This window comes from Mobula hypostoma, chromosome 2, assembly GCF_963921235.1.
Source record: "Mobula hypostoma chromosome 2, sMobHyp1.1, whole genome shotgun sequence".
NCBI lineage: Eukaryota > Metazoa > Chordata > Chondrichthyes > Myliobatiformes > Myliobatidae > Mobula > Mobula hypostoma.
In genome coordinates, this window is record NC_086098.1 from 146,022,168 (window position 1) to 146,038,109 (window position 15,942).

Consider the following 15,942-nt stretch of genomic DNA (forward strand, 5'->3'; position numbering starts at 1 on the left):
CTGCAAAGATCACACTGTTTATCCTCTCCCCTATACCTGTACGTACCTACACAGATCACACTATTTATCCCGTCCCCTATACCTGTACGCATCTACACAGATCACACTGTTTACCTCACCCTATCCCTGTACATATCTACACAGATCACAGTGTTTATACCCTCGCCGATACCTGTACGTATCTAAACAGATCACACTGGTTATCCTCTCCCCTATACCTGTACATATCTACACAGATCACACTGTTTATCCTCTCCCCTATACCTGAACGTACCTATACAAATCACACTGTTTATCGTCTCCCCGACACCTGTACCTATCTACACAGATCACACTATCCTCTACCCGATACATGTACGTATCTGCACAGATCGCACTATGCCCTCACCTATACCGTACGTACCTACACAGATCACACTGTTTATCCCCTCCCGTATACCTGTACGTCTCTGCACAGATCACACTGTTTATCCGCTCCCCTACACCGGACGTACCTACACAGATCACACTGCTTATCCCTTCCCCTATACCTGTACGTATCTACACAGATCACACTGTTTATCCCCTCCCCTATACCTGTACGTATCTACACAGATCACACTGTTTATCCCCTCCCCTATACCTGTACATATCTACACAGATCACAGTTTATCCTCTCCCCTGTACCTGTACGTACCTACACAGATCACACTGTTTATCCTCTCCCCTATACCTGTACGTACCTACACAGATCACACTGTTTATCCTCTCCCCTATACCTGTACGTACCTACACAGATCACACTGTTTATCCTCTGCCCTATACCTGTACATATCTACACAGATCACACTGTTTATCCCTTCCTCTATACCTGTACATAGCTACCGAGATCACACTGTTTATCCTCTCCCCTATACCTGTAGGTATCTACACAATAACACTGTTTATCACCTCTCCTATACCTGTACGTACCTACACAGATCACACTGTTTATCTTCTCCCCTGTACTTGTACGTATCTACACAGATCACACTGTTTACCTATCTCCTATACCTGTACGTATCTATACAGATCACACTGTTTATCCTCTCCCCTATACCTGTACGTCTCTGCACAGATCACACTGTTTATCCGCTCCCCTACACCGGACGTACCTACACAGATCACACTGTTTATCCCTCCCCTATACCTGTACGTATCTACACAGATCACACTGTTTATCCCCTCGCCTATACCTGTACGTACCTACACAGATCACACAGTTTATTCCTTCCCCTATACCTGTACATACCTACACAGATCACACTGTTTACCTCACCCTATACCCGTACGTATCTACACAGATCACACTGTTTATCCTCTCCCCTATACCTGTACGTATCTACACAGATCACACTGTTTATCTCCTCCCCTATACCTGTACGTATCTGCACAGATCACACTGTTTATCCTCTCCCCTATACCTGTACGTATCTACACAGATCACACTGTTCACCTCTCCCGTATACCTGTACATATCTGCACAGATCACACTGTATACCCCTATACCTGTACGTACCTGCACAGATCACACTGTTTATCCCCTCCACTATACCTGTACGTATCTACACAGATCACACTGTTTATCCTCTGCATATACCTGTACGTATCTACACACATCACACTGTTTATCCCCTACCCTATACCTGTACGTATCTACACAGATCACACTGTTTGTCCCCTCCCCTATACCGTACGTACCTACACAGATCACATTATTTATCCTCTCCCCATACCTGTACATACCTGCACAGATCACACTGTTTACCTCTCCCCTATACCTGTACATATCTACACAGATCACACTGTTTATCCTCTCCCCTATACCTGTACGTAGCTACAGAGATCACACAGTTTATCCCCTCCCCTATACCTGTAGGTATCTACACAATAACACTGTTTATCCCCTCTCCTATACCTGTAGGTATCTGCACAGATCACACTGTTTATCCCCTCCCCTATACCTGTACGCATCTACACAGATCACACTGTTCACCTCTCCCCTATACCTGTACGTATCTACACCGATCACACTCTTTATCCCCTCTCCTATACCTGTACGTATCTACACAGATCACAGTTTATCCCCTCCCCTATACCTGTACGTACCTACACAGATCACACTGTTTATCCCCTCCCCTATACCTGTACGTACCTACACAGATCACACTGTTTATTCCTTCCCCTATACCTGTACATACCTACACAGATCACACTGTTTACCTCACCCTATACCCGTACGTATCTACACAGATCACAGTTTATCCCCTCCCCTATACCTGTACGTATCTACATAGATCACACTGTTTATCCCCTCCCCTATACCTGTACGTATCTACACAGATCACACTGTTTATCTCCTCCCCGTACCTGTACGTATCTGCACAGATCACACTGTTTATCCGGTCCCCTACACCGTACGTACATACACAGATCACACTGTTTATACCCTCCCCTATAGCTGTACGTATCTACACAGATCACACTGTTTCTCCTCTCCCCTATACCTGTACGTATCTACACAGATCACACTGTTTATCCCCTCCCCTATACCTGTACGTATCTACACAGATCACACTGTTTATCCTCTCCCCTATACCTGTACGTATCTACACAGATCACACTGTTTATCCCCACCTTACCTTACACTCTACCCTATACTGTACGTATCTACACAGATCCACTATGCCCTCCCTATACCGTACGTACCTACACAGATCACACTGTTTATCCTCTCCCTATACCTGTACTACCTACACAGATCACACTGTTTATCCTCTCCCCTATACCTGTACGTACTACACAGATCACACTGTTTATCCTCTCCCTTCCTGTACGTATCTACACAGATCACACTGTTTATCCCCTCCCCTATACCTGTACGTATCTACACAGATCACACGGTTTATCCCCTCCCCTATACCTGTACGTACCTACACAGATCACACTGTTTATTCCTTCCCCTATACCTGTACATACCTACACAGATCGTACTGTTTACCTCTCCCTATACCTGTACGTATCTACACAGATCACACTTTTATCCCTTCCCTATACCTGTACATACTACACAGATCACACTGTTTATCCTCTCCCCTATACCTGTACTATCTACACAGATCACACTGTTTATCCCTCCCTATACCTGTACGTACCTACACAGATCACACTGTTTATCCCCTCCCTATACCTGTACGTACCTACACAGATCACACTGTTTATCCCTCCCCTATACCTGTACGTATCTACACAGATCACACTGTTTATCCTCTCCCCTATACCTGTACGTATCTACACAGATCACACTGTTTATCCCCTCCCCTATACCTGTACGTATCTACACAGATCACACTGTTTATCCTCTCCCCTATACCTGTACATATCTACACAGATCACACTGTTTATCCTCTCCCCTATACCTGTACGTACCTGCACAGATCACACTGTTTATCCCCTCCCCTATACCTGTACGTATCTACACAGATCACACTGTTTATCCCCTCCCCTATACCTGTACGTATCTACACAGATCACACTGTTTATCCTCTCCCCTATACCTGTACGTATCTACACAGATCACACTGTTTATCCCCTCCCCTATACCTGTACGTATCTACACAGATCACATATCCCTCCTATACTGTACGTATCTACACAATACATGTTTATCCCCCCTATACCTGACGTACCTACACAGATCACACTGTTTATCCCTCCCCTATACCTGTACGTATCTACACAGATCACACTGTTTATCCTCCCCCTATACCTGTACGTATCTACACAGATCACACTGTTTATCCTCTCCCCTATACCTGTACGTATCTACACAGATCACACTGTTTATCCCTTCCCCTATACCTGTACGTACCTGCACAGATCACACTGTTTATCCTCTCCCCTATACCTGTACGTACCTACACAGATCACACTGTTTATCCCCTCCCCTATACCTGTACGTATCTGCACAGATCACACTGTTTATCCCTCCCCTATACCTGTACGTATCTACACAGATCACACTGTTTACCTCTCCCCTATACCTGTACGTATCTACACAGATCACACTGTTTATCCTCTCCCCTATACCTGTACCTACACAGATCACAGTTTACCTCCCCTTACCTGTACGTACACAGATCACACTGTTTATCCCCTCCCCTATACCTGTAGTACTACAAGATCACACTGTTTATCCCCTCCCCTATACCTGTACGTACTCACAGATCACACTGTTCATCCTCTCCCCTATACCTGTACGTACACAGATCACACTGTTTATCCCTCACTGTAGTACCTCACACTGTTTATCCTCCCCTATACCTGTACGTATCTACACAGATCACACTGTTTATACCCTCCCCTATACCTGTACGTATCTACACAGATCACACTGTTTATCCTCTCCCCTATACCTGTACGTATCTACACAGATCACACTGTTTACCTCTCCCCTATACCTGTACGTATCTACACAGATCACACTGTTTCCCCTCCCCTATACCTGTACGTATCTACACACATCACACTGTTTATCCCCTACCCTATACCTGTATGTACCTACACAGATCACACTGTTTATCCCCTCCCCTATACCTGTAGGTATCTACACAGATCACACTGTTCATCCTCTCCCCTATACCTGTACGTCTCTACACAGATCACACTGTTTATCCGGTCCCCTACACCGTACGTACATACACAGATCACACTGTTTATACCCTCCCCTATAGCTGTACGTATCTACACAGATCACACTGTTTCTCCCCACCCCTATACCTGTACGTATCTGCACAGATCACACTGTTTATCCCCTCCACTATACCTGTACGTATCTACACAGATCACACTGTTTACCTCTCCCCTATACCTGTACGTATCTACACAGATCACACTGTTTATCCCCTCCCCTATACCTGTACGTATCTACACAGATCACACTGTTTATCCCCTCCCCTATACCTGTACGTATCTACACAGATCACACTGTTTATCCTCTCCCCTATACCTGTACGTATCTACACCTATCACACTGTTTATCCTCTCCGCTATACCTGTACATAGCTGCACAGATCACACTGCTTATCCTCTCCCCTATACCTGTGCGTACCTACACAGATCACACTGTTTATCCCCTCCCCTATACCTGTACGTATCCACACAGATCACACTGTTTATCCCCTCCCCTATACCTGTACGTACCTACACAGATCACACTGTTTATCCCCTCCCCTATACCTGTACGTACCTACACAGATCACACTGTTTATCCCCTCCCCTATACCTGTACGTACCTACACAGATCACACTGTTTACCTCTCCCCTATACCTGTACATATCTACACAGATCAGTGTTTATACCCTCGCCGATACCTGTACGTATCTAAACAGATCACACTGGTTATCCTGTCCCCTATACCTGTACATATCTACACAGATCACAGTTTATCCCTTCCCCTATACCTGTACCTATCTACACAGATCACACTGTTTATCCTCTCCCCTATACCTGTACGTATCTACACAGATCACACTGTTTATCCCTCCCCTATACCTGTACGTATCTACACAGATCACACTGTTTATCCTCCCCCCGACACCTGTACGTATCTACACAGATCACACTGTTTATCCTCTCCCCTATACCTGTACGTATCTACACACATCACACTGTTTATCCCCTACCCTATACCTGTATGTACCTACACAGATCACACTGTTTATCCCCTCCCCTATACCTGTACGTACCTACACAGATCACACTGTTTATCCCCTCCCCTATACCTGTACGTACCTGCACAGATCACACTGTTTATCCCCTCCCCTATACCTGTACGTATCTACACAGATCACACTGTTTATCCTCTCCCCTATACCTGTACGTATCTGCACAGATCACACTGTTTATCCTCTCCCCTATACCTGTACGTATCTACACAAATCACACTGTTTATCCTCTCCCCTATACCTGTACGTACCTACACAGATCATACTGTTTATCCTCTCCCGTATACCTGTACGTATCTACACAGATCACACTGTTTATCCTCTCCCCTATACCTGTACGTACCTACACAGATCACACTGTTTATCCCCTCCCCTATACCTGTACGTACCTGCACAGATCACACTGTTTATCCCCTCTTCTGTACCTGTACGTATCTGCACAGATCACACTGTTTATCCCCTCCCCTATACCTGTACGTATCTACACAGATCACACTGTTTACCTCTCCCCTATACCTGTACGTATCTACACCGATCACACTCTTTATCCCCTCTCCTATACCTGTACGTACCTACACAGATCACACTGTTTATCCCCTCCCCTATACCTGTACGTACCTACACAGATCACACTGTTTATCCCCTCCCCTATACCTGTACGTATCTACACAGATCACACTGTTTATCCTCCCCCCTATACCTGTACGTATCTACACAGATCACACTGTTTATCCTCTCCCCTATACCTGTACGTATCTACACAGATCACACTGTTTATCCCCTCCCCTATACCTGTACGTATCTACACAGATCACACTGTTTACCTCACCGTATACCTGTACGTATCTACACAGATCACACAGTTTATCCCCTCCCCTATACCTGTACGTATCTACACAGATCACACTGTTTATCCTCTCCCCTATACTTATACGTATCTGCACAGATCACACTGTTTATCCTGTCCCGTATACCTGTACGTACCTACACCGATCACACTGTTTATCCCCTCCCCATACCTGTACGTATTTACACTGATCACACTGTTTATCCCCTCCCCTATACCTTTACGTACGTATACAGATCACTGTTTATCCCCTCCCCTATACCTGTACGTATCTGCACAGATCACACTGTTTATCCCCTACCCTATACTGTACGTACCTACACAGATCACACTGTTTATCCCCTCCCCTATACCTGTACGTACCTACACAGATCACACTGTTTACCTCTCCCCTATACCTGTACGTATCTACACAGATCACACTGTTTATCCCCTCCCCTATACCTGTACGTATCTGCACAGATCACACTGTTTACCTCTCCCCTATACCTGTACGTATCTACACAGATCACACTGTTTACCTCTCCCCTATACCTGTACGTATCTACACAGATCACTGTTTATCCTCTCCCCTATACCTGTACGTATCTACACAGATCACACTGTTTACCTCTCCCCTATACCTGTACATATCTGCACAGATCACACTGTTTATCCCCTACCCTATACCGTACGTACCTACACAGATCACACTGTTTATCCTCTCCCCTATACCTGTACGTATCTACACAGATCACGCTGTTTACCACTGCCCCATACCTGTGCGGATGACGCTGAGCCCCACCAGCACCTGGCAGAGAAGCAGCTGCTTGCTGAGGATTTCCTGCAGGTTTTCTTGTCCCTCCACCGAGAATCCCTGCACACAAGAACGGCATCAGCATTGGGACCCCCCCCTGCGAACGGTGGGGGGAGGGAGAGTGCGCGGCAGGGCGAGGGACGTCAGCATTGGGACCCTCCTGCAAACGGCCGTGGGAGGGAGAGTGCATGGCAGGGCGAGGGTCATCAGCACTGGCAATCTCCTGTGTCTGGGGAGGGGGGAGAGGAGGAGGGGGGTAACGGTGCATCGGCATCGGGATCCTCTTGTGCAGAGGGCACAGGGAGGGCAAGATGAGCAGTGCCACGGTTTGGGGATTGGGCATGCGTGGACGGAGAGTGGTGGTGGAGAGGGGTTAGAGAGTGGTGCCAGGATTGGGGAAGTATTGGGAAGGAGTCAGGGGTGGTGCCAGGGTCTGGAAGGGGATGGGGAGGTGGTGTCAGGCTCAGCGATGGGTTGGGAAGGAGTCAGGGATAGTGCCGGGGATCAGAAGGGACGGAGATCGGGCTGTGCTTGGGAAGGGGTCAGGGGTGCTTCTGGGACTGGGGAGGATTTGGGAAGGGGTCAGGGGCTTGTGTGGAGTTGGGGAGGTGCCTGGATCAGAGGGTGGTGCTGGGGTGGTGCGGGGACCTCCGAAGGGTTGGGAAGGTGTCAAGAGGCAGTGCCAGAGTCGGGTCAGTGTCCGGGGAGGCCTGTTCCCACCTACCCCGTCGGCCATGAGGAAGTGGACTCCCCTGCGGTCGGTGTTCTCCAACACGAAGCGGCGGAACTCAGTGATGTTCTCCGGTCGGGTGATGTCTCCGTCCCCGTCCACACCCCCCTCACCTGTGAAGGAGCACATTATTGTCAGCAGCTGGGGGCCGCAACCCTCACCCGTCAGTGACCCTGACCACAAATGACTGTGACCCCCACCATACCCGAGTGACGCCTACGACTGTAACCCCACCAGCCCTGATTCTGACTCTGCCTGGTAGTGACCTCTGTCAAACCCTAGCAGTCAGCCACAAAGAAAGCCCATCTAATCCAGAACTCATCCCCACCTCCCCCCACAATCAGAATCAGTTTTAATATCATTGGCATATGTTATGGAATTTGTCTGCAAAGCATAATAAAAACAACTAAATTGCAATAATAAATATATTGAAATAAATCATATTAAGTAGCGAAAAAAAGAGAGCAACAAAATACTGAGGTAGCATTCATGGTTCATTGTCCATTCAGAAATCTGATGGCGGAAGGGAATAAGCTGTTCCTAATAAGTGTTGAGTTTGAGTCCTCAGGCTCCTGTACCTCCTCCTTGATGGTGGCAGTGAGAAGAGGGCATGTCCTGGGTGATGGGGTCCTTAATGATGGATGCTGCCTTTCTGAGTCATTGCCTTTTGGAGGCGTCCTCGATGCTGGGAAGGTTAGTTCCATGGTGGAGATGGGTGAGTTTACAACTTCCTGCAGCTTTTTCTGATCCTGTGCAGTGGCCCCTCCATACTGAACAGTGATGCAATCAGTTAGCGTGCTCGCCACCGTACATCTGCAGAAACTGGCGAGTGTCTTTGGTGACATATCAAGTCTCCTCAGGCTCCTGATGAAATAGAGCCGCCGGTGTGTCTTCTTCGTATTTGCAGCTATACGTTGGGCCCAGGATAGATCCTCAGAGATGTTGACACCCAGGAGCTTGAAACCCCTCACCTTTTTCCACTTCGATCCCTCGATGAGCACTGGTGTGTTCCTTTGTCTTTCCGTTCAAGTCCACAATCAGTCTATCTCGCACAAGTACGCTGCCTCATCACGCTTTACAATTTTGCCGACAATAGTTGTGTCATCAGCAAATTTATGGATGGCGTTCGAGCTGTGCCTCGCCACACAGTCATGGGTGTAGAGAGAGTAGGGCAGTAAGCTAAGCACATATGCTTGCAGTCTGCCAGTGGTGATTGTCAGCAAGGAGGAGATGTTCTCATTTCCGAGCTGCCCAGAGTGTGGTCTCCCAGTGAGGAAGTCAAGGATCCAGTTGCAGAGGGAGGCACAGAGGCCCAGGTTTTGGATCTTATTGATTAGCACTGAGGGATGATGGTGTTGAATGCGGAGCTGTAGTTAATAAACAGTAGACTTACATAAGTATAACTATTGTCCAGGCCACTTGTCCAAGGCCGACTGGAGAGCCAGTGAGATTGTATCTGCTGTAGACCCATTGTGCGATGGGCAAACTGCAGGTTCAGGTTCTTGCTGAGGCAGGAGTTGATTCTGGCCATGACCAACCTCCCAAAGCACTTCATCATGGCAGACGTAAACGCCACTGGGTGAGAGTAAAATTGATGCTCCTCGTGGGCACTTGTATGATTGTCACCCTTTTGAAGCCAGTGGGAACCTGACTGCGGCAGTGAGAGATTAAAGATGTCCTTGAACACTCGTATCAGGTGTTTAACAAAGGTTTTCAGAGCCCCAGCAGGTACACCATCAGGGCCTGATGCCTTGTGAGGGTTCACCCTCTCGAAAGATGTTCTGACTTTGGCCTCTGGGACAAGTAAAATTTATTGTCATCTGACTATACATAGAACAAAAAATTATGTACATAGAAGGAACAACATTCCTCCAGACCACAGTGCACCCACACAATATATATCACACAGCACATAAAACAGAATCTATACTATAAATAAGTTAATAAAAAAAAATTCAAAGCACATGTAGCAAAGTGCAACACAGGTAAACAGCTCGCTGTCCTAGTGACGCGACCTCGTTGGTGGCAGGGTATTCATTAGTTTCACAGCCTGAGGGAAGAAGCTGTTACCAAGTGGTTGACCAGTGCCTTCTCGAAGCCCACAATTATCTCTTTTGTCTTGTCCTTGTTGAAACTCAGGTTGTCTCATACAACTTGACGAGTCTCTGGGGGCACCTGCAATGAGCACAACGGAGCTTGAAACGTTGCTGCCAACTCAGACTGACTGGGGTCTTCCCATCGACAAGTCCAAGTTCCAGTTAGAGAGGGGTGTTAAGTTCCAAAGAGTTCAGTTACCCACCACTCTCATGTTAAGCGCTGAGTGTGAAGTCGATGACCAACAACGTGGTATACGAGGCATCACTTTCGAGGTGGGACAGGATGGAGTGGAGGGCCGAGGCTAAGGCATCACCAGTGGACCAGTTTGAAAGGCAGGTGAACTGAAAAGGGCCCTATGTAGCTGGAAGGTGGGATTTTATATGATCCATTACCAGCCGGATAAAACACTTCACGAATGTTGAAATTAGTGCCACTGGGCGTTAATCATTTAGACCAGTTACCATCGCTCTCTTGGGCACCGGAATGATGGTGGCTGCCTTGAAGCCTGCAGAGACAGTGGACTGCTTCAGACAGATACTAAAGATGTCCGTTAGGACCTCTTTCAGCTGGGCAGCACAGCCCCTCAACACCTGACTAGGTACGTTGTCCGGCCCTGTAGCCTTCCCTGGGTTTACGCTGGTTAGAATCGTTCTCACCTCAGCCGCTGCCAGAGAAGGTGCCCATTGCTCAGGAACAGAGGGGGCTTTCCTCGATGTTACATCATTCAATCGGTCAAATGTCCATAGAAAGCATTCAGCCTATCAGGAAGGGAGGTGTCACTGTCATTGACCCACAGGGTGGATTTGCAATCGGTTGTTTGCTGACAGAAATCACGGGGTCACCAGATGCTGCAAGGATTCACGTTTCAGCCCTGTTCCCCGCACCAGTCTCGTCCCCTACCCCTTCCCACTGCACTCTACTAGCTACCACATATCCTGCTGCCCACCCTCACCAACCCACCCCTGCCCCTGACCCACCGTAGTAGGGCTCGAAGAACTCGCTGGAGGCTGCGAAGAAGTCCTCGAGCTTGAAGTCGTTGGGGCCTCGCAGGGTGAGGCCGAAGCCCTTAGCGTGCCAGCGCTTCCTCCAGAGCACGTACTCCGAGAACCCGCCAGGACCCGCGCAGACATCAGCAAAGTACAGCAACTCCCCGTCTTTGTCCCGGACCAACGGGTGCTGGAACACAGGCAGGGTGGGTCTGCGGGGGTCCAGGATGCAGGGTGTCCAAGAACCTGCCGGGGCCCACGCAGACATCGGCAAAGTACAGCAACCTGGATGGACGGGCGCTGGAAGATAGGCACAGGGGTGCATGGGGGTACGAGACACGGTGGGGGCAGGGAGGTGTGGTGTGTGTGTGTGTGCGCGAGGGAATTGAGTTAACAGCAGGATGTGGGGAGTGGAGGGCAGCCACTGGGGTCGGGTGGGAGTTGGAGGGAGCGGTACTGAAGCCAAGGCTGCCCTTTAGATTGGTGAGTATCGTACAAAGAAGGAAGCAGTACGAGGGATTGGTACTTGCACGGTGGTTCTCCTTGGGTCGGTGAACATGCTGGTGGTGAGGTAGCGGGACGATGGCGGGACTGGGGGTTCAAATGGGTGTGATTGGTACTCAAGCCATGGCTGTCCCGTGGAGTAGTAAAAATTATTATTTTGGGGGGTGGGAAGGGGAGAGGAAGGAGTCGGAAGGGTGGGGGGCATCAGGTGGGATTGGTACTCACACCACAGCTGTCCCGTGGGTTGGTGAACATATAATCAAACACATGGTCCATGTTGGCCATCTTCATCGCTGCCCTGGGACACCAAACATAGGTCAGGGCAATGGATCTCTGGCTCCATCCTCTATAAAACCCCACCCCATCTGCTCAGACTCATCCATGGGACTCACCCAGGAAGCCAATCGGCCTCAACGAGTCCCCACGTCTCCGGAACTCCCCAAATCCCCACAACCCTCCCGCACTTCCTGCAACCCCACACCACCACGTTCACATTGCACCCCCGGCTACCGCCTGTCCTCCTCCATCACAGCTGCCCACCCGACTCCCAACCCCTGTTACCTGTTCAGGAAGAAGACCCCGCGGATGGTCTCGAAGGGATTCGACCGTGTGCGAGCTCGACGCATCTCCTCCCCTTCCAGCTCATCGAACACGCTCTGTGAACGGGGGTGAACGTGGGTCAGTCCTGACCCCACTCAACCCTCAAACCCAATCTCCTCCCCCTCCAGCTCAACCAACTCGCTCTGTAAATGGGGTTAATGTGGGTCAGTGCTGACCCCACCCAACTCTCAACCCTCAACCCCCTCCCCCTCCAGCACGCCGAATATGCCCTGTAAATGGGATGAGCATGGGTCGGTCCCACCAAACACACCATAACCCCTAGCACAACTCCACCTGCCCTTCCTCAGCCTCCAGCTCACCAAACATGCTCTGTGAACAGGGAGCCACAGAGGGAATGCGGTGAGGATCCGGGGCAGTGGGCTTTTGCCACGAGGGGGGATTGAGGAGAACGGAGCAACTGACCATTGCCAGGAGAACTCCCAGTGGGCCGAGCATCATCTGTGATGGCAAAGGGAGGGTCGACGTTTCCGGTTGAGATCCACATCCAGGTCTGAGAATGCAGAGGGAGATGGTGGTAAAAACGAGAGAGGGGGAAGAGCTGGTGAGAGGAGGGCATGGTGAGCAGATGAAACAACAGGTTGTGGTACCCAGCCCTGAGGCAAACATGGATGAAGGGCAGGTGAAAAGGTGAACCTGAGAGGGGGACTCACAGAGCTCCTCTGGGGAAAGAACTGCTTCGAAGTTGCTGCATCTAGACAAGGATTCTCAGCGCAGTTGTGGAGTGTGAATGCTGGAAGCTGGAGCCACACGTGACCTGCTGAGTGGTCCAGAGGCACTGGCATGGTGTGCTCTGAAGTTTACAGACAGCTCTCATACACACCTACAACACAGTGCGGGGCTGGACGTACAGACAGCTCTCATACACACCTACAACACAGTGCGGGGCTGGACGTACAGACGGCTCTCATACACACCTACAACACAGTGCGGGGCTGGACGTACAGACAGCTCTCATACACACCTACAACACAGTGCGGGGCTGGACGTACAGACAGCTCTCATACACACCTACAACACAGTGCGGGGCTGGACGTACAGACAGCTCTCATACACACCTACAACACAGTGCGGGGCTGGACGTACAGACAGCTCTCATACACACCTACAACACAGTGCGGGGCTGGACGTACAGACAGCTCTCATACACACCTACAACACAGTGCGGGGCTGGACGTACAGACAGCTCTCATACACACCTACAACACAGTGCGGGGCTGGACGTACAGACAGCTCTCATACACACCTACAACACAGTGCGGGGCTGGACGTACAGACAGCTCTCATACACACCTACAACACAGTGCGGGGCTGGATGGTGGGGACAAGAAGGTATTCCCCCCCCGCACCCAGCTGGGGAGTTTAGGACATAGGCACATATCAATAAGGAACCTGTAGCTAAGGAAAGCGAGGCTACAGGACTTTTCCCCCAGGAATCAGGAGGTGTCTGATTCAGGACACTGATGGAGAGATGTCTGGACACAAGGAGATTGAGAGCAGGAGATGCTGGTGAGAGACAGGAGAGAATGGGGAGTTGGGGATATAATGGGGAATGTTCCTGCTTCTGCCCATTTCTCTTGCTTGTACAAGAACAGGGGCCTGTCCTGGTGGCCCTGCCCCTCTTAACACAGCACCGTAGCCCAAGCAAGACGATGTGGTGTGGCTCACTGACCTTACACCTGAGGACATCCCTCAGCAGGTCTCCGTCACAGAACTCCGTCTCGTCCTCAATCTCCATCTTCCGCTGCAGGGGAGAGAGAGCACAGAGTGAGACACGTGCCCACCTGGAACAACGGGGACGAGATCTAGGACACAGTACTATACCTGTCCAATGCACATCCACTCACGCAGCTCCGACGCATGTGGGATCTTCAGGGAACATTCTGGAAACCACTCCACCCGCTCGTAAGCACTGGGCTGAGAAGACGCAGAAATTACCACACAGCGAGATCTATGCTGTCGGATAATCCCAACACACAAACATGCAGGTACAACACACCCCGCCCGCACAGCCAACACACTCACCAACCCAACACACACACACAACACACCGCACCCACAGGCCAAGCACCTACATACCCGTCCACTGATCAAGCCCACACATCAACCCAACACATGCACGCTCCGAAACACAGAACGCCCCCACCCACAGGCCAAACATAACACAGCCTGCGCACAGACCCTACACCCTGCCCACTCTCCCAACACTGCGCAGTCCATACACCCTGTGTACTCAAATACAGAATCCATTGGGCGCTGGGTAACCGACACTGTGTGGGTCCTGGCTACAATAGCTGGGCACTGAGTGACCGACACCGCGAGGGTTGTGTTACCGTCGCTGGACACTGAGTGACTGACACCGTGGGTTGTGGTTACCATCTACAGACACAGAGCGACTGACACTGTGTGGGACATGGTTACCATCACTGGGTACAGGGTGACTGGCACTGTGTGGGTCGTGGTTTCCGTCACTGGGTACAGGGTGACTGGCACTGTGTGGGTCATGGTTACCATCACTGGGTACAGGGTGACTGACACTGTGTGGGTCCTGGTTACCGTCACTGGGCACAGGGTGACACACTGTATGGGTCATGTCATCATTGCTGGACACAGAGTGACTGACACGGTGTGGATCGTGGCTGCCGTCGCTGGACATTCAGCGGGACGTGGTTACCGTCTACAGACACAGTGACTGACACCATGTGGGTTGCACTACTGTTGCTGGGCACTGAGTGACTGAAACTGTGTGGATTGTGGTTACCGTTGCTGGGCACTGAGCAACTGCCATGTGCTTGGCAGTTACTGTTGCCTGGCACTGAACGACTGACACGAAGTGGCTGATGTTACAGGGAGCACAGGACTGAACTCACCTCAGTCTCCTCTTGCCAGTTGATGTTGAGGTCTCCGTCGAAGCCCTTCACCTTGAGTCCCAGCCCGCGGCGCCCACGCTGCAGCGACGCCTCCACTATCTCTTTCCGGCCCTGGCCAAACTTGCCCAGACCTTCGCCCTCACGGTAGCCCATCTTCATCTGTGGGGCATTAGAGAGGTCAGAGCAGGAATACACTGAGGGGGGTTGGGGTAAGAGGGGAGGTGTGCTGGTGATGGGAGGGGTGTGAGAGTGAGAGGGGGATGAGTGAGCAGATGGGGTTTGTTGAGAGGGGACGAGGCGAGCAGACAGGAGTCGGGGAGCGAGGATGGGGGTGTCACAAGCAGATGTCAGTGTTTGGGGGAGGGGAGGTGACAGGGTGGGGGTTAGGAGGAAGGGATGGGTTTGGGAGAGAGTTCCAGCACATTTACCATGAGCTTCTGGGAGACACTGTTGTACATGGAGTACTTGCTGGAGAGGGGGTCGGACTGTGGGACCTCTGAACCTGCCGCCTCCGGCAGCCCAGGGACCCCGAACCCCATCCGCGGCCCCTCGCCGTCAGTGTCCTCATCACTGCTGCCTGTCACTGGGAGAGGGGAGAGAGACAGTCATGCTCTGACACTTTAATGGTCCTGTACCCACATCCCCACCCCCTGCCGTCTGCTCCTCTCCCCCTTTTTCCAACCCTGCACTCATCTCTGGAACGGCCAGGTAACAAAAACACTGACATTTATCTGTTCATTGATGACAGT

General features: G+C 50.4%; 1 protein-coding gene across 1 annotated transcript in view; it reads right to left on the minus strand.

Moving 5' to 3' along the window:
* The window catches only part of cmtr1 (cap methyltransferase 1), an 87,086-nt gene that overhangs the window by 68,470 nt on the left and 2,674 nt on the right, over positions 1-15,942 (minus strand). Inside the window, exons 2-10 of the mRNA XM_063040847.1 lie at positions 15,622-15,776; positions 15,194-15,352; positions 14,148-14,240; positions 13,996-14,067; positions 12,267-12,361; positions 11,931-12,003; positions 11,193-11,391; positions 8,113-8,231; positions 7,352-7,448 (exon numbers count right to left, since the gene is read on the minus strand). Coding sequence (XP_062896917.1) covers positions 7,352-7,448; positions 8,113-8,231; positions 11,193-11,391; positions 11,931-12,003; positions 12,267-12,361; positions 13,996-14,067; positions 14,148-14,240; positions 15,194-15,352; positions 15,622-15,776 — 1,062 coding nt within the window. The remainder of the gene's footprint in view (positions 1-7,351; positions 7,449-8,112; positions 8,232-11,192; positions 11,392-11,930; positions 12,004-12,266; positions 12,362-13,995; positions 14,068-14,147; positions 14,241-15,193; positions 15,353-15,621; positions 15,777-15,942) is intronic.